Source organism: Myiozetetes cayanensis, unplaced genomic scaffold (genome assembly GCF_022539395.1).
Source record: "Myiozetetes cayanensis isolate MyiCay16 unplaced genomic scaffold, myiCay2020 scf30, whole genome shotgun sequence".
Lineage (NCBI taxonomy): Eukaryota > Metazoa > Chordata > Aves > Passeriformes > Tyrannidae > Myiozetetes > Myiozetetes cayanensis.
In genome coordinates this window covers 3,092,575-3,114,966 of record NW_026087522.1, presented here as the reverse complement: position 1 = coordinate 3,114,966, position 22,392 = coordinate 3,092,575, and the positions used below count along the sequence as shown (strand labels likewise).

The 22,392-nt window shown below is 50.8% G+C and overlaps 1 protein-coding gene across 4 annotated transcripts; it reads right to left on the bottom strand.

The window, feature by feature from the left end:
- Window positions 1-30: 30 nt before the first annotated feature.
- LOC126645527 (disintegrin and metalloproteinase domain-containing protein 9-like) lies at window positions 31-21,465 on the bottom strand. Of its 4 annotated transcripts, none has more exons than XM_050326054.1 (22): window positions 21,308-21,465; window positions 14,779-14,876; window positions 14,481-14,545; window positions 13,370-13,448; window positions 11,672-11,748; window positions 10,766-10,955; window positions 9,954-10,019; window positions 9,799-9,870; window positions 9,218-9,387; window positions 8,106-8,187; window positions 7,288-7,421; window positions 6,901-7,072; window positions 6,710-6,802; window positions 6,259-6,523; window positions 5,762-5,867; window positions 5,145-5,334; window positions 4,423-4,503; window positions 3,830-3,935; window positions 3,309-3,447; window positions 2,744-2,846; window positions 2,364-2,494; window positions 31-2,041 (listed from the first exon to the last, which is right to left on the bottom strand). In XM_050326054.1, exons 1-22 carry the CDS (start codon window positions 21,414-21,416, stop codon window positions 1,927-1,929), a joined length of 2,643 nt encoding a protein of 880 aa, XP_050182011.1. In that variant the 5' UTR covers window positions 21,417-21,465; the 3' UTR covers window positions 31-1,926. The 4 variants fall into 4 exon arrangements, with proteins under 4 accessions (XP_050182011.1, XP_050182012.1, XP_050182013.1 ...); XM_050326055.1 differs by having other exon boundaries at window positions 2,364-2,491; XM_050326056.1 differs by having other exon boundaries at window positions 6,328-6,523.
- Between the last annotated feature and the right edge of the window lie 927 nt (window positions 21,466-22,392).

Sequence of the window (22,392 nt, the reverse complement as noted above, 5' to 3'; positions counted from 1 at the left end):
CGCCCCTAAAGCAGAGGCTGAGGCAGAGCCTTGTACAAAACTGGCATCTTTATTGCTCGTTGGGTCCGTACAAAGGGGTTGGGAACAGCCCTTTGGCCAGAGCCCGGCATGGGCCGGCTGTGGGGGAGCCCACGGGTGTCGACCGCGGCCCCGCCAGCTCCAGACCCGCCCGGGGACAGGAATCCGTACACTTTACAAAAGAAAGTCAGTAGTCATCGTCAGCATTCAACACAAAACACTGGAGCCACGTCCTGTCCACGAGATCACCCCTAAGCCCCACGTCCCTGCCCTCAGCTATTCCAACGTGCACGCTGGGAGTGCAAGAACTCTTTGTCTTGTAAAGGCACCATTTTCAGCATAGTTTAGTTCAGACACACAGCGTCACACACAGCTGAGCACATCCCTCTGGATGACTTCATTCCCTGGATCCTCTCCTCCCTCCCACCCTCTGACTGGGGCTAGAGATGGGCCAGCTGCAGAGCTCCCTGTGAGAGACAGACAGACAGCCCAGGGGGAGCAGGACACAGCAACATTTGGAAGTGATTGATTATCTTGGAACAAACAGGAGACCCCCACCAGTACAGCTGGTGAAATTCTAGGTGACATTTTACAGATTTTAATAGTGTTATAAATCTTAGTCTAAGTTTATGGGAAACCACAGGAGTTCAAGTATTTTATTACTGCACACACTATATATATATATTTATATATGTATATACAGAGGAAAAGATGATTTTTTTGGCAATATTAGGGGGATTTTACAGATTGAGCTGTGCTTGTGGTGAGCACAGAGTGAAACAGCCCAGCATTCTCTTCAGCACTTTTAGCAAGTTGTGAAATAGATTCCTATTTGTGACCACAACATCCAGCTTCTACCCACGGCTCCACAGGATCAGGATCCACAGCTCCTCCTCCTCTCCCAGCACACTGCATGCTGAGCAACTCCGCTCAGGAGGAATTCCAAACTCCAGTCTAGCCCGTGGGGCAGGAGCAGAGGGCACTCTAGTCTGACACAAGGTGGCCTGAAAGCATCCTGACTGACACTACAAAGGTTTGGGGATTAAAAGAGAGGGTGCAGTCACCAGGTTCCTGTTTGAAGTGCACAGAGAAGCTCTGTTGGTCCAGGCAGAGACACTTCCTGCTTCCTACTGTCCTGCAGGAACTGCTGCTCTGTCCTTAAACCTGAATTAAAACCTAACAGCACCCCATTTTTTAAAACCAGAACATGGCCGTGTCTTCTCGTACCTTTATCTTCACTGCCTATCCATGTATTAGTGGGAATTAGTACAGGAGTCTCATTTAGCCAATCTCTAATTAAAAAGCATTAAACTCAGTGTTCCTACAGCACAGTTTAGTGTCAGTCAGCATGGAATTAAGGATTTAAGTGCATTATTACGCATCTATAAACATATATACATGCACAAACATGTTTAAAATATATCTCTCTTCGTCTGAAAAAGTCCACTGAGACCTCATTCCACTTGTGCCATCAAGGTGTACACAGGAAACACTTTCTAGTCCATGCAGAGTAACTGTAAATTAACTGACCAGATCTCCTTGTTTTGCAAGCGGGTTACTCCGATTCCTCACTGCACAGTCAGAGAGATGACAATGAACCAGACAATTTCCTTACCAGGGCTCAGGGCAGAAATGGGGAAACCCAAAGCAAGCCCCACGTGCTGGATTTCAGGGCTGTTTCCCCCCCAGGCTGCTGCGCTCCCGCTGCCAGCCCGGCTGCAGCTCGGACGGACGGAGCGAGGAACAGGCCGGGTGTCTCAGTCCCTGGAGCTTTGGTCGAGGTATTTATTAGTGTGAAGTCCTACATTCCTGGTTTGGATCTCTCCCTGCCCTGTCCCAGCTGCCGTGGTGCCACGAGGGGGACAGCCACCAGCTCAGCTCAGGGGAAGGCCCCGAGAAAGCCCAAAGCTATTTGGGAGGCAAAGGTGCCGGTCGGGAAGGGAAATACTGTCCCTGAGGTAAACATTTCTGCTGTGGCGGTGGCGGCCCCTGAGGTACGACCTTCTGCTGCGGGGGTGGTGGCCTGCAAGAGGACACAGGAGCTGCCATCAGTCAGGGGGGCTGCACCCACCACCCACACCCATCACCCACCCAGCACGAGACCCCCCCCGGCCACCAAGCCACGGCCACTGCCCCCCTCCCCCAGCAAGGCCGAGCCTTGTCCATCACCACACAGGGGGCACGGCCCAGCAGCTCAGGGTGAGGTGAAGGAGGAACTTCTCCCAGGGAGAAGTCAGCCCTGCCTGCACACAGCACATGATGGAACACCCCAGTGCTCCCGGGGAGGGAGGCCAGGAGGACAAACCCCTTCAGTGCCAACAGGTATTCGCAGTAACTCCACTGACCTGCTGGGCAGCCTCGGCGGCTGCTGCACCGGGTACTGCGGCGGGGGATAGTAGGGCTGGTGGAAAGCCTGTTGAGGGTGCTGGTTCACTGGGTAAGCTGGGACAGGAAAGGTGTTTGGATCCATGTCCTGCTAAAGAGAATATAACAAGACCGTTCACAAATTGCACGCAGGGAGTCGAAGTGTTTGTGTCATTAGTTAAGTGTCACTCACGACCGCTAATTAGGAAATAAATATTCCCTCTGCTTCTTAGCAAAGGGAAGACACCATTTCCAGAAATGAAGAAGTAACTTTGAAGCTTTTATTAGGGCAAATATTACATAAAATACTATCATCTGTTACTTGAGAGTAACCCAGTAACGGAGAGGAGACGACTCCTACCGTGGGTACAGCTCTTGGAGCGTAAGGCATGCCGTGGGAGAAGCCTCTGTGCTGGTAGTCCCTGGGTTCGGTGTCTGGCCGAGGAGGAGGTGACTGAAGTGACCTGAAATCCGATGGAAAGGGACTGTGTGAGCACATAACCTGGACACAGTGACTGTGCAGGCCATGAACCCTGACAGCTGGACTTATACTGTCCTATTAGACATCAAATGTCAGCAAGATAATATTTACCACAAATCTAGTTAAACAACAACTCTCTGTTTAGGATTCTGAGAGCTTCCCCTTGCCACTTAATAGCAAGGTGGGACCCAAAAATATAGACCCCCATCTCTAATGCACGACAACAGACATAATGGTAAAGAGAAAATTCTTTGCTCTCTTGATTTAGGATGAAACTGCCTTTTTTGTCATTGCCAGGGGCAGGCTACACATGCCATTGGATGCAGGGGTCTTTGCCTGACCTGGGACTGGGATACACCTCCACACCCTGGCACTGGCTCCTATACACAACATCCCCAGAGCATTCCAAGGGCTGAGGAGAAGGTGGGAAGGAGAAGGCACTCACGAGTGGCAGCGGGACATCAGCCTCCTGAAGCATCGCTTCAGCCTGTCCCTCCTTACAAAGGCCAGGGCAGCAGCAACCAGGAGTGGCAGCACCAGGAAAAAGAACACCAGCAGCCCGTCCCGCAGAGAGGTGTCTTTGTCTGAGGGCACAAAACCGTGGAGAAGAAATAAGTCTGATGTGGTGTCACCACCACCTGACTCACAGCGGCAGTGAAGTGGTTCTACAACTGCTTTCCATTTTTCACAGAAGAAAAACAAAAGAACCCGGTAAGACTGCAAGATAAATGCCCAAAGAGATTCTTTTCTGTTTATCTTTTCACAGGGATTGCCTGGTTAAAGATGAAAGAGCTGTACATGCCATAACACCCCGGGCTACAACAGCATATTGAATTAGGAGATCAATCCTCATTTTTCATTACTGCGAAGATGTTATGAGAGAGGAAGACAGAGCTTCTGCCCTTTGGTCTGATGCTAAATCTTCCACTTCTCCAACCACTGCCCCACAGCTCCCACACCACTTGCCATTGTACGGGGGACCACTGTCCACGCTGCCTCCGTAGCCTTTGGTGTCACAGAAAGGGGGGGCCCAGCCTGCTTCACAGTGGCAGTTCCTGTTGTTGTTGCACACCTGTATTCCAAAACACAAACACCACAACCACCTCTGCTCAGGAACTTCCATTTCCATGCAATTAGAGCAGCGTGCAGCAGCCACGACCTGCTGTGTCCTGCTGTGCTGCTCAGCCTGGAGAGCTTCACCCAGTAACTCCCACATCGACTCCAAACAGTCCTTGGCCAGGCACCCCCAGATTTCACATGACTGAGCACGCACAGCACTGTTCAGGAAAGGCTTCCAAGGATTAGCTATCCCAACAGCTTACACACCATGGCTTTTGCTTGCCTCTTTTTTTTTTTTTTTTTTTTTGAGATGCAGAGTCAAATTTCATTAGTGATACTGGAATTGGGAATTCTTGCCTGGCAAAGAGCTTTGTCAAAGATTTTTTTGACACTGTTACAGGCTCTCTTGCCTAGAGAGAGTTTTACAGTTCGCACAAAACAGAAAAATAAAGGTACCAATCACCATTTAAAAACTTGCTGCCTTCTCCTGCCCCGCTTACCCCATGCCCGTGGCATTGCTTCTCCACATCACAGTCGTAGTTCAGGACAGAGGCACTCACACACTGGAAGTGCCTGCAGATCTGGGGAGCAGAGATGCACACGGATGAGGGAAGATGACATTTCAGTGCCCCCTGCCTCCCCAGCTTCCTGCTCCCAGCGTGGAGCTCTGCAGCCACACAGTGCTCCTGCCACAAAGCCTCTCACACTCTCACTGATAAACCCCAACTCTGCAGAAACTCTGCTCCACAAAGGGCCTCTCAGCATGGGGCCTGAGCTGGCACTAGGGCCTTTTGTCTCTAGTCTGAATGTAAAGGAACAGCAATTAAACTGTGCCCAGTAAGGACATGTGGAATGCACATTCCTCTGCTGGGGCTAAGCCTCTGTGCTCTTTGGTTTAGTTGGATTTTAATTGAAAGTTGTCTTCAAGGCATTTGTGTGGGCCTGGCTCTTCCTGCTCATTGACAGAGCAAAGATTTTGGCTCTCAACAAACTCAATTTCTTTCGCTTCACCTCCAAGAGAAAGGCTCATTAAGTGTTTGATGCACATGCAGTGCAGCACTGGGCAGTGGGGGGAATCAATGGGCTCGTTTAGTTTTAAATTAACTACAGGCATCAAAAAATAGTGCCCATAAATATTCATGAAACAATGCAGCTGAAAATTTTATTCCTGTGAACATCCTGAATTATTAAATTAGGATATCACTTCTAAATTGTTAATTACCTTTCCATTACCACACTTGGTGCCTTCATTCACCATTCCTGGGTCTGGGACATCAGAGCCCAGCTGGAAATCCACCCCCCAGCACACCCCAGTGGTGCCTCTGATGGGAGTTTGGATAATAGCAGGCTTGATTCCAAACACAGGCATGGCTTTCACATTTTCACACTGCAGCTTCCCACACATGGCATTCCTACAACAGCAACACAGGAACGCTGTAGTGACACTTGAATTCATTCTGAGAACAAGACTATCACACGTTCCATTTGATTTTTTCCTTTGTACTTGAAGATTCTACTTGAAAATAAAATTGAGGCAACTCGACAAATTAAACCGAACTGGGCCTCATTTCAGTGCAGCAAGAGCACCCTTCTCTCTGGAAGCTGTTGGGATCTTTACATTAAGGAAAACATGATGATTTACTGCTCCTTTGCCCACATGTGAGCCCTTGGGACAAGGCACAACCCATGATGGGAGACGTGGAACACGCTGTCCTCACCACAGTCCCACCTCCCTCCTCAGTGCACCCGCTACAGCATCCCAAACTGACACTACAGCACCCAAACACAGATTCCCAACGGTGCATTTCAGAACTTCCCCAGGCACTGGGCTCAACTCACCAGCTGGAACATTTCTTGTAGTCATGGCCATGGAAACCACAGTTGCCAAATCTGTCCCCCTTGGAATTCACTTCAGCAAAGCAAATGTCTGGGGCTGCTTTGGCTTCTGCAAACAACAGCCCATCCCCAGAGAGAGAAGACACATTAGCTGGGGACAGAAACATCTCACACCATGTCTCCCATATCCAAAGTAATTACTCTGCAGCAGGGAGCTTAGGAACTATAAGGAGGTGACAGTGGCTCCAGGTTTAAACAGAGAGAAAAACAGTCACTCAACACTGAGTCAGTTCTACCATTTGATATTTCCTCATGGCTTCCTTGCAGCCCTGTAGAGCAGAAATCCCACTGCACCAGGAACGATCAGTGCAACAGAATTACTGCTTGAACCCCCAGCACAGCACCGAGCGTGACACAGGAACAACGTGCGGAGGCTAAGCCATAACCACCGCTGCTTCAAACCCTCTACCACAGCCAGTAGTAAAACAAGTAAAATATACTCGAAATAAACTCGGGGTGTTCTTCAGGTACATCTCCCAGAGCGGCTGCAACCCTGTGCTGCCCCTTACTCGGGCCAAAGATGTCCTGGCACTGGGCGTCGTAGTACTGGCACACGCCGTTGTAGCAGTAGGCCTCCTGGTCGTGGCAGGGGTGCCCGTTCTGCACCGTGAAGTCGGGCTGGCAGAACTGAGACGTGCCGTTGCAGTACTCCGGCAGGTCACACTCGTTGTTGCTCGCCCGGCACTCGGTTCCTCCGGGGAGGAGCTGGAGGGAGAGGGGAGGGAAACCGCATCAGGAAACAGGAACCTCGGGGCAGAGACAAACACTGCACAAGCCCCAAATGGAGGATCATCTGTGGACTTGCAGGACACCTCCCTCTCACACAGGTGCACTGGCTAAGCCAACGCTCTTCTTTTCTCAACTTGCAAACAACATGCTGGAATCTCCTACCCGGCAGTTTTTGCAGCAGTCACCATAGGCACACTCAGCACCGGATCGGAGCCTGCAAGTCCCTGGCTCACAGCACGGATCGCTCTCACATTCCTGAGAACAGAAGCACTGTGAGTGTCACAAGACTGCCCCCTCTGAGCAAGGGGCACAAGGCTGCCCTAGCAGCACTGGGAAAATACCCAGCTACGAACCTTTGGTGAGCCACAGTCACACTCCTCCCCAGCGTCCACCAGCCTGTTCCCGCAGTACGGGACGCTGTAGGTCTCGTCAGGCCTCGGAACGTTGAGCAGGCAGCTCCCACCTTTGTTGAGAGTCAGCTTCTCAAAGTCCTCTGCGCTGCAGCTGCTGAAGTTCCTCGATCCCCTGCAACAGAGAACACGAGCTGAGCTTTACACTAGGAAAACCCACGAGCATCCCCTCTGTTTGCAGAACAAGGGTAATGTTTGCTCTCCCCATGAGCTACAAGCACGACACCGCTCTCTAAAAGGGGAATTTGAAGACAAAAGTAATCCATAACAATGAAGTGCATGGATGGGGTGTTTTGACCCTCCTCTGCCTTCCCTGGGTCAGTTACTTACGATGCTCCGGAGCTCATAATGCAGCTGCTGGCCCCGCAGTGACAGACACGTTCGTCATCGTGGTTCATCCCCAGGTTATGGCCAAGCTCGTGAGCCATGATGGATGCAAACATCTGGATACTGATCCTTCCAAACTGCACAGGAGTGAAACAGAAGGCAATCAGCAGAGAGCTTATACTGGCAGAGTCAGTGTTTACATTTGTGCCAAAGAGACACTTCTGCTGTTCTGTCTCTACATTATCAGGACTCTCAGATCAACAGTGCCGGATTTCCAATCAAGTGCCTGGAATTTGCTTAGTAATAAGAGCCTTCAGAGAAATCTCTTTGGGACACTACCCAACAACCTCCACTTTCTAGAGCAGCTGCAATGTTAACACAAGAACTAGAATTCCCCACACCAACCCTGATCTCCTGAAACGTGTGAATTCCAGCACTTCCATCACTAGCCCAAGGAAACCAGATTGTTGGGCTTGCCAGTTATCCAAGACCAGCAGTTCAGTTCATTAAGGCTCTGCAATTCCACATAAAACAGGCAGTGAACTGGCACTGCTCAGGGAGGTCATGGCTGCAGGTTAGACAGCACAGGACAGATTTGACAACACCCACAGCTCCCACGTACTTCCAAGCCAAGAGTGCTTAAAATACTACAGAGAAATCCTGTTCCTTCTGCATGAGTGTCAGAAATGGCTGAGGACAACATTAAAGCCCTCAATAAGCCACTTCAGCTTTGTTATGAAAGATTCTGCACTTCCAGGAAGACTTCTGGAGTGCAAAACTCTGCTCTTGCTCACATTCAGAGATCACCAAAGAAATCTCACCACATTAATGCCTCCTGCATGGCTTTTGGAGCACACTGTTCCCACGTAGGCCATTCCAGCTGTGCCACCAAACCCCTTCTTCCTACAGAGAAAGGCAAGGCCATCATCTGACTGTTCAGACACTCACAGCCCATCAGCACACTGCTCCTGCCTGTGGGGCACAAATCCTGCTGCTCCAGCTTTCCAAGGCTGACACAGGAGCACTGCCAGGAGCGCTGCTACTGACTGCAGGCACGAACACACCAGTTCAGCTTTACTTTCTGTTCAAGATTCCTTTATTCTGTTAATTTAAAACCAAGTGTTTGCAGAAAGTCAGCCTCTTCCCTGCATATAAAAAGCTTCTCATTACTCGCTCATTTTGTTCTTAAAGCTGAAGTGCCACAGCACACTTGCACCACATTTTACTTTGTGCAGCAGAACTTCTAAAATTAGTATTTTCTCAGCCATTTCCCCCATCATCTGCACGCTGCTGTTCTGCCTTGGAGGGGAGGAGGTTCTCAGCTCCCAGAGGAAGGAAAGGGCAGTCTGGGCTGTGCTCTTGCCTCTGCCCCTTCCCTGCTTTGGGCAGTGACTTCCCAAGGCCTGTGCTATCTGCAGGAGTAGGAAGTGCACTGGGGCACACGTCCTGGAACAGGGCAGAGGACAGCTCAGGAAGCTCTGGGCTTGCTTAAGGCAGCAGGGACAGACAGATTAACATCCTGTGCCAAACTCCAACCACATCACCGGCTTCTGGACACCAACTGCACAAACAACCTTTTCTCCATTAAAAGGCAGTGCTCTGCACCACGTTTGTGCTCATTTTCAAGTGGAAAAGGCCCTGGCTGACAAGCCCAATCTGTTACAAAGTGATTATCTGAACAGAAGCACAACACAGAACACTGTAGGACACGTGGGATGAGAAAAAAATGTGCTATTTATCGATACACCTGTCAGAGGACACTGAAATCAGAGAGCATGGAAACCTTCCCAAAAATGCTTCACTTGACTTGGAATGTTTTCACAAGACAAACCCCTGAAGGTTGTCCAGTAGCTCCTTTTGGCACAATAGTTGGGCTGAGCAGGCAGGAACAGAACGAGCCTCTAGGTACCAAAGGGCAGGAGCTGGCACTCACAGGACTAACTGGGCACTGTCGTGTCTCCGCCGCAGAACCAGGTTCTTCTCTCGCCACTGCACGAAGTTTGCCAGCACATCCCCGGCCCCCCCGTCCGTGCTGATGATGTTTTCGTACTTCCAGATCTCCAGACCGACCAGCACGATGCGGATGTTCAGCATGATGTACATCTGGGGAAGAAAAAAAATATTTATTAATAAAAAGAAATATTTATTAATACCTTCAGATAAAAACAAGTGGCTTGGTGTTATAGATCTTATCACAAGTATCCACCTTTTCTGTGTGAGTCTGATTTTTCCCCCCCTACAGCTAGTACACAACTGGAATCACCAGAATGCATTTGCCCTGTAATTTAGGCCCTCATTAGGTAAAGAATCAATGCTTAAATGCCACACTGTAAAAGAGACACCAAACAGAAAGAGTTCCCTAAACTAATTCTCCAGGTGGGTGGCTGCAGGTGAATTTGGAGGTGGAAAAGCTTCCACGGTGATGCATTCCCCAGAGTGGCACCAGAACAGACCCTGAGGTGGAAGTTCACAAAAGGCAGCAGGGCTGCAGCACGCAGCACCCCTCCTACTCACACTGTCAAGGAAGTTTGCCAGCTGCACCATGTGTTCTCTTACTTCTGTTTCACTCTTCCCAAAATCTTCAAACTGCAAGACAAAAAAAAGGTAATCATGAAGAGAAGAGGTCCACTCCTGAGTGGAAGAAAGGGAAAGCCACATACAATCCCTACCTTTTCTTTATCCACAACTATGAACAGCTCCACATATCTTGTCTGGTGCAGGACTGCTCTCTTTCTCTGGGGAAAAAAAGTTTTAGGCAACTTCAGTTTTATTAATTCAAATGTGAACAAGGAAAAAAAACAACTCAAGACATTGTCATATTTCACTTGATACAACCAGTGGTTTGAGACACACCCAAAGCACACTGTGCCAAACACAGGCAGTGTAATCCAGTGCAGTGGCCATTTCTGGGTTTTACACTAAAACTCAGCTTGCACAAAGACTTCCTGCGTCTCAAAAGCAAGGGATCTTTTCACTCTCCACATAGGTTGCTTTGAAAGGGCAGCACACACTTTTATACAGGGGCAGAGAGATACAAGAAGATGCCAACAACCTTTCTCATGCTCCTGCTTTCACTGGAATCTATTCCTGTACAGCCAGTCCTTGAAGGGCAAGGGGGACCTTCACACCAAACTGCTCTTGTGATGGTGAGGAGGATGGAATAAACACCACAATATTCTCCTGGCTCCTGATGCAGTACTGCCTTCACAAGCCTCTCCATGAGGGTGGTGTTCCTGGCCTTAAAAGCCCCCCCAGAAAGCCCAGGAATATTCTAACCAGCTGCCCCACCCTCACTGCCCCGTGCAGAGGCAGGAGGAAACTGCAGGTGCTTTGCTGAAGGAACTGAGTTCTCCAGCAGTGCAGAAACCTCCCAAATCATAAACCTTTAGGTATGTGCTAAGCCCAAGGAAATCTGCTAAGCTGCTTCCATACTCTTAGGTGAACTCGCAAAACCCATTACAGGGGACTGGGAAGGACTTACCCGGAGCAGCTGGGTCATACTGGGATGGGGATTTCCCTCTGCCTGCTCCTTTTCCGGGCCTTCAGCCGTCACTCCACACGTCGTGGGCTCTCTCTTCACATTCTCCAGTCGATATAAGATGTGTTCAGAGCCAGAAGAGGAATCCAAGGGCTCAATCCCGTAAGTGACATTGCCTATTGTCACCAAGCCCCTAAAACACGGCAGTGTGTGAGAAAGCCAGCACTAAGCACAGTTACCCAGAAAGCAGAACAAAGGAACAGTTATTCTTGGATAACCAAGGCCTGCCTGTGTCTCAGTCCTTGCAAACCAGCACACTCCACTTCAGGCCTGGCAGCAGCCTTTCACTGGAGGGGGCCTTACAAATCCAGTAAATCAAACACTTCTCTAGGGGTCTGCAATGCCCCAGGAATTACATCACAGGCCTTAAGCAGAAATGTTTTAGTTCAAATACACTGTTGCCCCTCTGGTGCCTGGCATGGCCCTGCAAGAAAATCAGTGGCTCAAAACATGAGGCAATCAGACCAAAGTAGAATAAATTTCAATCAAACTTGAGCTGCACAAGTTTTAGGGTCAATTTGGTGAAATTTGCAGACTACTGTTTGACTTTCCATTTCTGCACTTAGGTCCAGTTCCTTGTTGAGACCATCTGTGCAAATCAGAAAATAAGACAAATTTGTGTCAAGACCAACTTACTGGTAACAAACTGCAGTAATAACTTACTTAATGGTACTTCAAATATCTGTCAACTCCATGAATAAAAGATGCCAAAGGACAACAGCACCAAGGCAGCTCGGCCTGGCCAGTGACTCCCTGACTGGCTGAGCTGCAGTTAAAACCAGCAGAAGTGGGTTTCAGGTTCAGCAGCCACAACATGACAGTCAGGACACAGAACATGAGTTGTGCTACCTGAGCCCCGAGCAAGTGCTGACAGCCACCACGGAATCCAGGGTCCCCTCCACAAATCCCTGATAATGGCAGTGATCCTGGATGGGAAAACAAGGGTGTGTTACACACGTGCTCCAGGTGTACCTGCACGCCCAGGGTGATCTCTGATCTACCACTGACCAGCTGTGACTACAACCTGAGAAAACAAAACACTCTCAGTTAAATTTACCACGTGCCTGTAGCTTCTATCATGGTTCCAGCTCTACCACATTTGCTCACGTGCATCTAAAGATTTCCCCACCTGCCTTGGTCCCACAGGGACTGATGAACATGACAGTATTCAAGGACAGGACACAGGACCCAACAGGATCCCTGCTCCTGCAAAGCAGACACTCCTCCCAACTCAGTGGGGCCAGCAGCTCACTATGGATTTCAGTTTGAAGCCCCACTGGCCCCCTCAGCCATTCCTCCTGCAGCCAGACTTGGAGCTGGCGCTGCCCACACGTGAGGGGCTCCAGGCGAGCAGGCCTGGAGTGTTATCCAGTCCCTGGATTTCTTAACTCGACCTAGGCTACCCTTCTCCTGTTCCAGCCTCCGCCCTGCCTCACATGTTTCGAGGCCAGCCCCTCCCTGCAGATTTGGGCCAATTCAGTCTTCTGGCAAAGAGTCCTGGCTCATCCACGGCCTCTCTGCAGCAGGAGGAGGGACGAGACCTGCCGCCCTCGCCCACTGTCACGGCGCTGCCGGCGCTTCCTGGCTCTGCGGGACAGCCCTGACAGAGGGAACACTTCACTTGAAACTAGACAAGGGGCAGCATGGGGCAAATACACTCCATTTTCCCCAGCAGGGGCATTTTTGGACACTGCTGTAGGGGTATTATTATGCAGACTCTGTCACCTGTTGCTCAGCAAGGAAAGCAGAAAGCACTTAAGGTATGTGCTAATCCTTCAGGGCCACTGTGACTCCCGTGACCTCGTGCAGAAAAAGCATTTTTCCTCTACTCAGTTCCTTTTAACTAGAAGCAAATACTCCGTTGACTCAGGTGTTCTGCTTTCAGGAACAAGATCCTATGAATCATGTATGACTAACACTTCCCTCTCAAAGGAAGAGTGAAGCCATTAGAAATACTCTCATGCATTTTGTATCACACAACCCGCTTTTTACTCCTATTCTCCTGAAGCAGATACATTTCCAAAGGCAACCTGTCAGCCAGGCTGCTTGTACAGAAGAGGCAGCCCTGCTGAACGGGAGGGTCAGCAGCTGACCATTCACGTTGGCTCGGGGACCCATCTGGAAGTCCATTGTGTGTAAAAACAAAAGCAAAGCTGCCTGTGCAGTCCCCAGAGCACCCAGTGCTGCCCCACGGGCTCCCAACCTTGGGAGAACGAAGGCAGAAGCCAGAAGTGACACCAGCCCCACGCTGGGCTGTGTGACAAGGACACGACTGCTCTGATAACGAGACATCGACAGCTGAGAGCAGCACTGCCTTTTGGAGAAGAGCAGCTTTTAATGAGACAGCAACCACTTCCACATCAGAAAATACAAGTCTATTACAGGCTAGATCCTCATACAAAATCAGGGATTCTCTCCAGGAAGAGGGCAGTGGGTCCTGAAGGGAGCCCAGCAGAAAATACAACTATCCTTTTGTAATCCCTCATCCCGTAGATGCTCAGTGTTCCAGTCACCTTCAGTGAGGGCATGAAAAGAAAGAAGTCCTACCTGGACATCTGGATATTCCAATTGCAACTTTCCCTCCTTGTTATAGGTATAAACTGTGAAATCTTTGGGCAGCAGTTCTCTGCAAGGAAAGGGGAGAAGGAATACAAGAGGAATTTCATGAAATGACACTTGAGCAGAGCACTGAGATGATCCTAATCAAAAGCGTGGCAAATATGTAAAATGCAATTAAATAAGGAAACACTCAAAAGGAAAACCCTCCAAAATTAACAAAGAAATTGTGCATTTACACAGCAAAATCCTAGAGAGCAGAATGGTGGAACTGTTAATGAAATCAAATGAACCACTCAGAGTAAAACAAGCAGCAAAACCTATTAAATTATGCTAAAAGCCTGTTTTCAAACAAGAAAAAACATCCCAGCCCTCAGTCTGCTGCATATGCCTTCTCTTGCCCAGTGTGGGGAGAAAGTGCACTGGGAAAGTCTCCCACGACTAAGATTGCTGCGCCATCCCGGTAATTCCATTGATGTGGTGCAGCTGAATTCCCACATTTCTGAGGGTCAGAGCCTTTGCAAGTGGCAGCTGGAGCTCCCCAGGGACTTGTACAGTTGTGTCTCTCTCACAAGGGCAGTTTGGAGCACCAATGGCCACGTGCTGGTGCTGTAAGTGGCCCTTGAACACTTCAACCCCAGACTGACAGCATCTGTCTTGGCTGGGAGCTGTCAGTATTCAGGCCTTGGATAGAGAGTCCATTTCCTCATTTATTAGTGTCCTTGTGCTACTGAGACAGGAAAAAACACAAACCTAAAGCAATAAATAAAATCCAGACAAAAGTGAAAACATTTACTCGAAATGCAGTTCAGCTTGTTTATTTTTAGCTGTGAATGGAAAGAGTCGCGTCCACGATTTCCCAGATCCCCTCTGAGCAAACTGCAGCTTCCTGCTCTGAAAGGGGATCCCAGGGCTGCAGGAATCCAAAAACGTCTCTGGCTGATGGCCAGGACTCTGGGACTCAATCTCTTCTCTTTTTGGGGACGTTCCTGCCCTTCCCACAGAGAACCCCAGGAAATGGAACCCATGTGCTACCTGCCAGCTTGTCATCTGGACACAGCAGACTGAATAATTCAATAATCTAAAGAAACTCAGCACTTACTTGTTCTTTTCTAGATGAATGGTGTATTCCTGTCCCTCGATCTCAATAGCATATGATACTTTGTCCTGAATATAAAAAAAAAAGTTGCATTTTACTCATGCCAATGAAATAAAACACTCTTTGAAATCCACAAAAGCAGTGGTGAGCCTGGAATCTATTTTATAATTGCCCCTGCCTCCAGAACCTGGCATCCCTTACTGTGGATGAGTCTGACAGCATTCCATGAGCGTTTCAGGCCAGTTTTGGGTGGATCTCGTTAGGAACTAGACACTAAACTGAAGATAAGATGGCCCAATACCTGCACTGAGGAGCTGTTGGAAGCCTCTCGCCGTTCTCTTCCCAACCTCTGCGGGGTTACAACTTCATAGGAAGAGAGCAGGGAAATCTGCTGGAAACCTGGAAGGCAGAAGAGAAACGCTGGCTAAGGGAGCAAAGCAATCACGAGCACGAGGCACAAGGAAGAAAACACTATTTCAGGAAAAGCAGAGGAAACCTCACAATGAGACACGCTTGGATTGCACGCTTGGATTGCCTTGTAAGAGGTCAGAGAAAACAACACACAAACAGCAGAGAAGACACCAAATTTACCAGAAAGCTTCAAAACTAAATCTTCACATGCCAATTACTGTCTCAGCAGTGCCCATCTCACACACCACCACTCTCCAGCAGCAGGAATGGGAGCATTTAAAGGGAGTCAGCGCAGCGAGGACTCGCTCAGGGATGCACAGGCAGTGCCACACCAGGTGTCCTGTGCAGCAGAGCTGCAGAACTGCCCTGGTTCAGCCTCGTGGCCTCTCTCGAGGAGCTCCAGCAGCTCCTGCACTTCCCAACAGCTCAGCCTCACACTCTCACCCCGCTCAGCACTGCCAAACTCCTGACATGAGCCTGATGCTATTCATTATGTTCTTAAACAGCTCTCGAGGGCCTCATCAAAACAACTGAGGTGAAACAAATCCCTGCAACAAAGTGGCCCTCACAGGTCCCTTTATGTGTTATTTGCATATGCAACATCAGACAGATGCCCTGAACCAAACACAAATCCAGAGTTCAGGCTCCCTTCATAAAACACCAGGCTTTGCAAGCAACTCTTTTACATCAACTGTGTAAACAACAATAAATTGCACATGCAAATTGCTTTTGCCATCATGGTGGTGTCTGCCAGTGCCTGGCTCGGAAGCTGCTCCCCCAGGAAGCAGGAGGTTGGTCGCCCAGGATCGAAGGCAGGATCCAGAGCAGTGGTTTTACTGGCTCATGGCAATGGAATCAATGAGCTCATCAGAGGAGCCTGAGCTTCCCGACAAAGGTAGGGGGAAGGGAAGGGAACAGTTATCCTCACCGTCTCTCTCCAGAGATCATCACCACATCTGGGGCAGGTGAGCCAGTGTTTGGTGTCTGAGATACTCCAAAAACTCTCCAGTGGGACTAGGATGCTGCATCCATTTGAAAGCAGCCCCTCTGGGCACACCAAAACCCACACCACACCTCCAAAGGGCCTTTGGCTTCCCTGATCAAATGACAGCTCTGTGGGCTCAAAGCTTCACGGGAAGCCTGCTCCACACATTCCACTCGTGCCCAGCCCCAAGCTCCTGCAGTCACTGCTCTGCACTTGTTCCTTCCCCCTGCCACCCCCACGTGCCTGCTGTAGTGGGGTGGGACACTGTGGCACCTGGGCCGGGTTCTGGAGGTCTCAGGGCACAGGTCACACGAACAGCAGGGCACAGCCAACCTTCACAACCTTCACAGCACTTGGAACATGACACGTCTCCCCAAGAGCTGCTTGGAAGCAGAAGACAAAGAAGTGAATCATCACATGAAGCAGAACTGGGAGGGATTTCTGGGAAGAGTGCAACTCCAAGACAATCCTCTTAGAGCAGAGGCACTAAAAGAAGCCAATTTTCAACTCTCTGAATACTCTGACAATTCTCTCCCCCCTTTCTGCCCTCCTTCCCCCCCCAAGTTTGGGAGGTGATGGGGTGTCTCCAGTAGGTATCTCCCTGGCACTGCTCCTCACTTCACAAATAACCTGTTTCCACGCTGAGTGCAACATGTTTGAAGATATTGATATTATCTGTCCCCAGGATAAGCTGCTTGTTGTAGCTTCCTCTTCTGCCCTTTAGAGAAACTCCACTGCAGTACATTAATGGTTCTCAAGCACAGCCATTTGCAATAAATTTTTCAGCAAGTTATAGGACTTCTAGTCCTCAGGTGCTTCCTGCCAGTGGCCAAGGCAGCTATCAGAGCTGTACTACGTCACCACCGAGAACATGCTGCTCCACTCCCTGCTGGAACACAGGTAGAGATTGTGTTTCCAAAGAGAAAAACACCATTGCATCTGCCACATTTATCTCATCTCATCTCATTAAAGGCTGCCATTAATTACCAAGCATTGGAGGCAGCTAGGAAGACGTGAATCATCTTCCCCTCCCAGCCCCAAATCCACCATAGGAATTCTGTGCATGCCCCATGGCATGTGGGAGCCTGAAAACCACGGGAACACATCCCAGCCATAACGGCTCCCCAGGAACTGAGCTGAGCTCTTGGGGTGTTCACTGCCTGACAGGTAAGGTCTATATCCAGCAAAGGTCACTCCTGGACCTTGGCATGCCCACGGATTGCTGGCTCAGTTACAGTCCCAGCACACAGCTACATCCACCTACACTCACACTTCCCCTCAATTATCATCCTTCCTGGGCTGTGACTCCTTCCCAAGCCTACCAAAGGGAGGTCAATGGAATGCTCCTCAGTGGAAGCAAAGATGAAAAAAAAAAAGAGTTCAGAGTGTGGCCTATTACACCATCAAATCAACTAATTTCATAAAAACAAGCTCATCAGCACATGAGCAGCTCAGCAGCTTGGGCTGCAGGCAGATGCTAACAAGGAACGTGCCCTAAACCCCACAGAGGAGGGGGACTGCTGGACCCAAACCATGCTAAACCCAGAGCACCAGTTCCCAGCAATCAGTTCTGATCTTCCATCAACCACGCACATGAGTCAAAAGATGCACATTGCTAAAGCATTAAATACCCAAACTCATTAAATTACCCCGGTTATCATCAATTAGCCGAGGTCATGTACACCAGTCCTTCCTCACTCTGGCAGGGGATTGCTCACCAGAAGTGCCAAAAGCCTTACACACCATCCAGCCCATCGGGGCCCAGGGCAGGACCAGCTGCACGCAGAGCAGCTCCACCAAGCACCCTGATCTCCAACAGATCACATTCATTGTGCTTTAAGCTGTACCTCTAATCCCCACAGGAGGTGAACAGTTCACTCCCTTCTCTCTGGCTGCAAATCTTTGGATTTCCAGAGTGTGCTGTCACACTTCCCTCTCCTTTCCTTCAACTAAGGAACACCAATATTCAGTATTTCCTTGTGGAACCTGTATCTTACACCTCTGCCTGTTCATATTAGGTTGTTCTGGCTCCACTCTCCAGTCAGACCATACCTATGCCAGAGAAGGACCCACAACAGAACACAACATCCCAGTGAGACCTCACACACCAAGGCACATGTGCTTTGTGTGTTTATGGATCTCCACAGGTTGATCTTCCTCCAAAACACATGGCACGTGGTTGATTCACTTGTCATTTAACCTACTCCAACACTCACTTCCTTTCTGGCCAACACAATCCTTGCTCCCCATTTTTCACCCTCTCATACTCGTGATCTTGTGCAGACAATTATTTCCACCTCAGCAGAACACTCTGCACTGTCCTTTCAAAGTCCCTTCTTTCTGCCAGATACTTCTCTGTGTCCAAATCACTGGGATTGCTATCCCTGTCTTTAAGGAGCCTGAATCCCAACCGGCTGGAAGGGTACCAGCTGCCAGATCAATCTGCATTCTCCGTATCCTATTTTCAGAATCATGAAGGACTTTGCCAAGCAGTTTCTGTTTGAGGAGAAACTTCCATGGCCTGGCTTACAGACGTCCTTCAGATCAACAGAACCACCACTGCCTCCTCAGTGGATTTCTCCAAGCAGTGACACACCAGGAAAAGCATTTTTAGGTGCAGTTGACTTTTCCACTAAGATCACAGCTGTAGCAGAATTTACTCTTTGGATTACTGGAAGCAAACACCTCCTTCACTTTCATTATGTAAATATTATTCAAGTCCACTTAAAAATGTTTAGAAGTTTATACAACACACAAAGTTAGTGAGTCTTCCACTAAAAGTAGGAACATGTCTTATGGAGCCAGCAGTTCCAGCTCCTCCCATACCTCAGAGGCTAAGGAGTGCCTCGGTGGTGCTTCATCTTCAAAGCACCCAGCAACATCTGGCCAGCTGTTCTTCTACAGGGCAGAGTACTTGAGACTCCTCTTTCCATCTATTCCCTGCCCTGTGCTCAGTCCTCAGACCTGCTGGGTCTCCTGCTGTCCTGGTCCCTTTCAGTAGGCAGGAGGAGATGACCAACCATCATGCCAAGGGAGGCACATTATCTACTCGCTGTGTTGCTCACCTGGAATATTTGTGTAACATTAAAGCTGGCCAGAACAGCTAATGCAGTTTCTCTCAGTATTTCACTGGGGGTGTTGGACACTGATGAGGTTTCAGGGCTCTTCCACAGCAGTATTTCCTAGAACATTCTTACCTTCCCCTTGCTGAAATCCAGACCTATGCTGTAAGTGTTTCCTGTCTAGACTCTCCCCATTCCTTCTGCCCTTCCTAAAGCAACACTAATTTGTCTGCAAGACAACAGCTCCCCTTGTTCCACAAAAAGGACTGTCACACGTGTCTGCTGGTACTGTCACAACATCCTCTGCATCCTGGGACCTTCTCACAAGGAGAAGCAGGGCAAAGCCCAATACCCTGTGGAGGAAGATGAGTAATCCCACTGTGACACCCCTCCTCTGCATCAGTGGCCCTGAAGTCCCTTCCTTTCACCCGTGACAGCGTGTCCATGCAGAGTAGCTGAGCACACTGAGCCCACTCACTTCCTCCCCATCTCAGCAGCTGTGTCAGCTCTGCTCACACAGCAGAGCCCATGGGAACCTTCTCTTTGGAGACATCGCTGGCTTCGCCACCAAAGGGAACCGTGCAATAATGCACTGTTTCTTATTTTAATTTTAGCTTGAGAAATGAGAACGATCGAGATGTGCGGACACTCCAAAGTCATGGTTCAAACCTCCTTTTCCTGAAAGCAAAGCTCTACAAGAGGCAACGTTAGCCACACTGAGATGCCTTTCTTCTCATTACTCCTCACATGGAGGAAACAACCACAAACCCCTTCTTTATTCTGCTGAATGATTGTCTCAGATTTGTTGAAATATGGGTGAGGCAGTGCTCTGTTTTCCACGATCTGAACAAAGGAATTATCTTAACCAAACACCCTGTCTCCCCAGAAATTCAAACCCAAGCATTTAAAAACTTTAAGAATTCTTTCAAAAACTGGTAAAGTATGGCTGGAACATCCTGGTGTGTGTGTGACACCAAGTACCAAGGAAGAGAACAAGCGGCAAAAAACAAAGTCCCTGCCTATGCTTTCTTTTTTAATTCACACAGCCAAACCCTGAGGCCTCCCGTGGACACAAATAGGAGAGGAAAAGCCACACTCCACAAATCCCTTAAGGCCACACATCACTGTGTGATTATGGTCATTCAGGAAGTTTCAATTAATAGTTTCCGGTAGCACTGTATTTCTTCCCCATCCTTATGTGTGTACAAAGCACTTGCATTATAACCCAAAAGCTGGAGGTTTCTGCCCTCCCCTTCATGCTCAGACTTCAGACGAAGGAGGTTTATTATGTTTCATGGCAGGTTTGGTGTTATTAGCTGGGACAGAGGTTTCCGAAGGCAGAGAGGACCCACGCCCGCCAGTAACACCACTGTAAGTGAAAGAAGAGATTCCAGCACAGAATCCCTCTAGGAGAGGCACCGACCACACGAGCACTGTCCTCAGCATGAGGCACCAGTACCTGCTTTAGAGAAGATTCCTCAGTGGGGAAGCCCTGCCTATAAAAACATGCATTAATGACAAACATAGAAGTTTAACATAGCATGTGTGTCTCTTCAGGAGGGGGAAATGATGAGAGAGAGACAGTTCTGCCTGTTGTGTATGTATAGCCTTGAATCAGGACCTTAGGAGCCCATAAACAGAATGGTCTCAATTCATAAACTGCCCCCGAGGACACACCAGCAACAACTCCTTAAGCGCCACATCACGAGCATGGTGTGAGCGTGTCCGAGTCCTGCCCCCAGTCCCCGGGGACAGCAGCCCGTGGGGTCCTGCCCGAGCCCGGCTCCGCAGGACCCCCGGGTCCCTCGATGGCCAAGGCCACCCACCCGTACAGCCCTTCCCGGGGGTGCTTTGCCTCCTGCCTCGCCAGAGCCTTCGACCGCGCCTGGCAGGGAGGGCTGGGGCGCGAACGGGGAGCTCTCCTGGGCACCTGCAAACTCGGGCAGGTGCGAGGGGCCCCGAGCCCAGCCCCGGCACCGCCCCGCGCGTTCCGGGGTCCGTGGCGGCCCCTCCGCACCAGCCCTGCCCGGGAGCACCGACGATCCCGGGCAGGGCCGGCCCCCGCAGCACCTCCTGCTGACACGGGAGACCCCCCGGCACCCCCGCACACGGACCCGCCGTGCCCTCGGAGCCCCCCGTGCCCTCGGAGCCCCCCCGCGGGGCACACGGGACAGGACCCCCCGCTCCGGCCAAGGACACGGGCAGGGGGGTGGCCCCCGCCCCACCTGCCGCCCCTCGGAGGGGAGGGGAAGGGGCTGCCAGACCCCGGGGATGCCGAGGGAGGCCCGACCCTCCGGAGAGGACGGGGAAGGGGGCACGGGGATGGGGGGCCGGAGGGGGTGCGGGCGGCAGGCCCGGCCCCGCGCACTCACCCGCGGGCTGCCCGGGCGCGGCCGGCGGCGGCAGGAGGAGGAGGAGGAGGACGAGCAGGAGGTGGCAGAGGCGGCTCCGGGCCCGGGCCATGGCGCTCCCCGCCCGCATCGCCCCTCCCGCTGGGGCGCTGGGTCCGGCCGGCGGCCCCGCGGCCTTATGGAGCCGGACCGGGGCCTGCGCTGCGCTGCACCGCCCCGGGGCGGGGCCGCCCGACCGACCGCCCCGGCACGGCCCCGAGCCTCGAGTACCGGGACATCCCTGGCACGGCCCCCAGCCCTGGCACGGCCCCCAGCCCCGGGCATCGGCACCCACCGGCACACCGGCCCACGGGCAGCACCACTGCCCCGCGTTACCCGGACGGCGGCGGGAAGAGCCTCGACTTTTCCAGTGCTTTTGGGGATTAAAACCAACCCAGTCCCCAAAGCGCCGGGTTCCCGAAGGAAACACCCGCGAAGGGAGCCGGTGTCAGCACGGACCGCTCTGCCTGCCCAAAAAACTGCGCTGCACGTTGGAAGCACAGAGTCACAGAAAGCACTGAGCTGGGAGGGACCCACAGGGATCATCCAGCACAACTCCAGCCCCAGAAATCTCACCCTGTCCCTCGGAGCGTTGTCCAAACACTCCTGGAGCTCTGGCAGCCTTGGGGCAGTGACCACTGCCCTGGGGAGCCTGTTCAGTGTCAACCACCCTCTGGGGGAAGAACCTTTTCCCAATACATTGGAAGCACACGGAACACAACGCAGCCAGGCAATACCACAGGTACAGGTGAGTGGGAGAAACTCCCCAGAATGAGACACTGTCACAGACTTTGGCCCTGCCCTGCCAGGGCATCCTCGGAGCTCAGCATCTTCCTCTGGGAAAAGCAGGAACAAACAACGTGTGACACATCTGTCACGTCACGTGTGGGTGATGGAGGAGCAGCACGACACACGGTGTGTGAGAGCCCAGACAAAAACATGACACCGAGGTTCTCCATCTCCATCCCTCCAGAGCCTGCACACAGCGCTTGAGCCAGGGGATAAATACCCAGGGCCTGGGCATTGCCCAAGATACAGGAGGCTTCCCATGGATTATGATAATATCA

What these genes read in the sequence shown, in the direction of transcription:
- LOC126645527 (XM_050326054.1), bottom strand. Translation starts at nt 21,416, where the DNA reads ATGCGGGCGGGGAGCGCCATGGCCCGGGCCCGGAGCCGCCTCTGCCAC. An exon ending in CCAAGTGTGGTAATGGAAAG is followed by an intron (nt 4,504 to 5,144) that starts GTAATTAACAAT and finishes TCTGCTCCCCAG; the next exon opens with ATCTGCAGGCACTTCCAGTG. An exon ending in CAGTGGTCCCCCGTACAATG is followed by an intron (nt 3,448 to 3,829) that starts GCAAGTGGTGTG and finishes TTGTGCCCTCAG; the next exon opens with ACAAAGACACCTCTCTGCGG.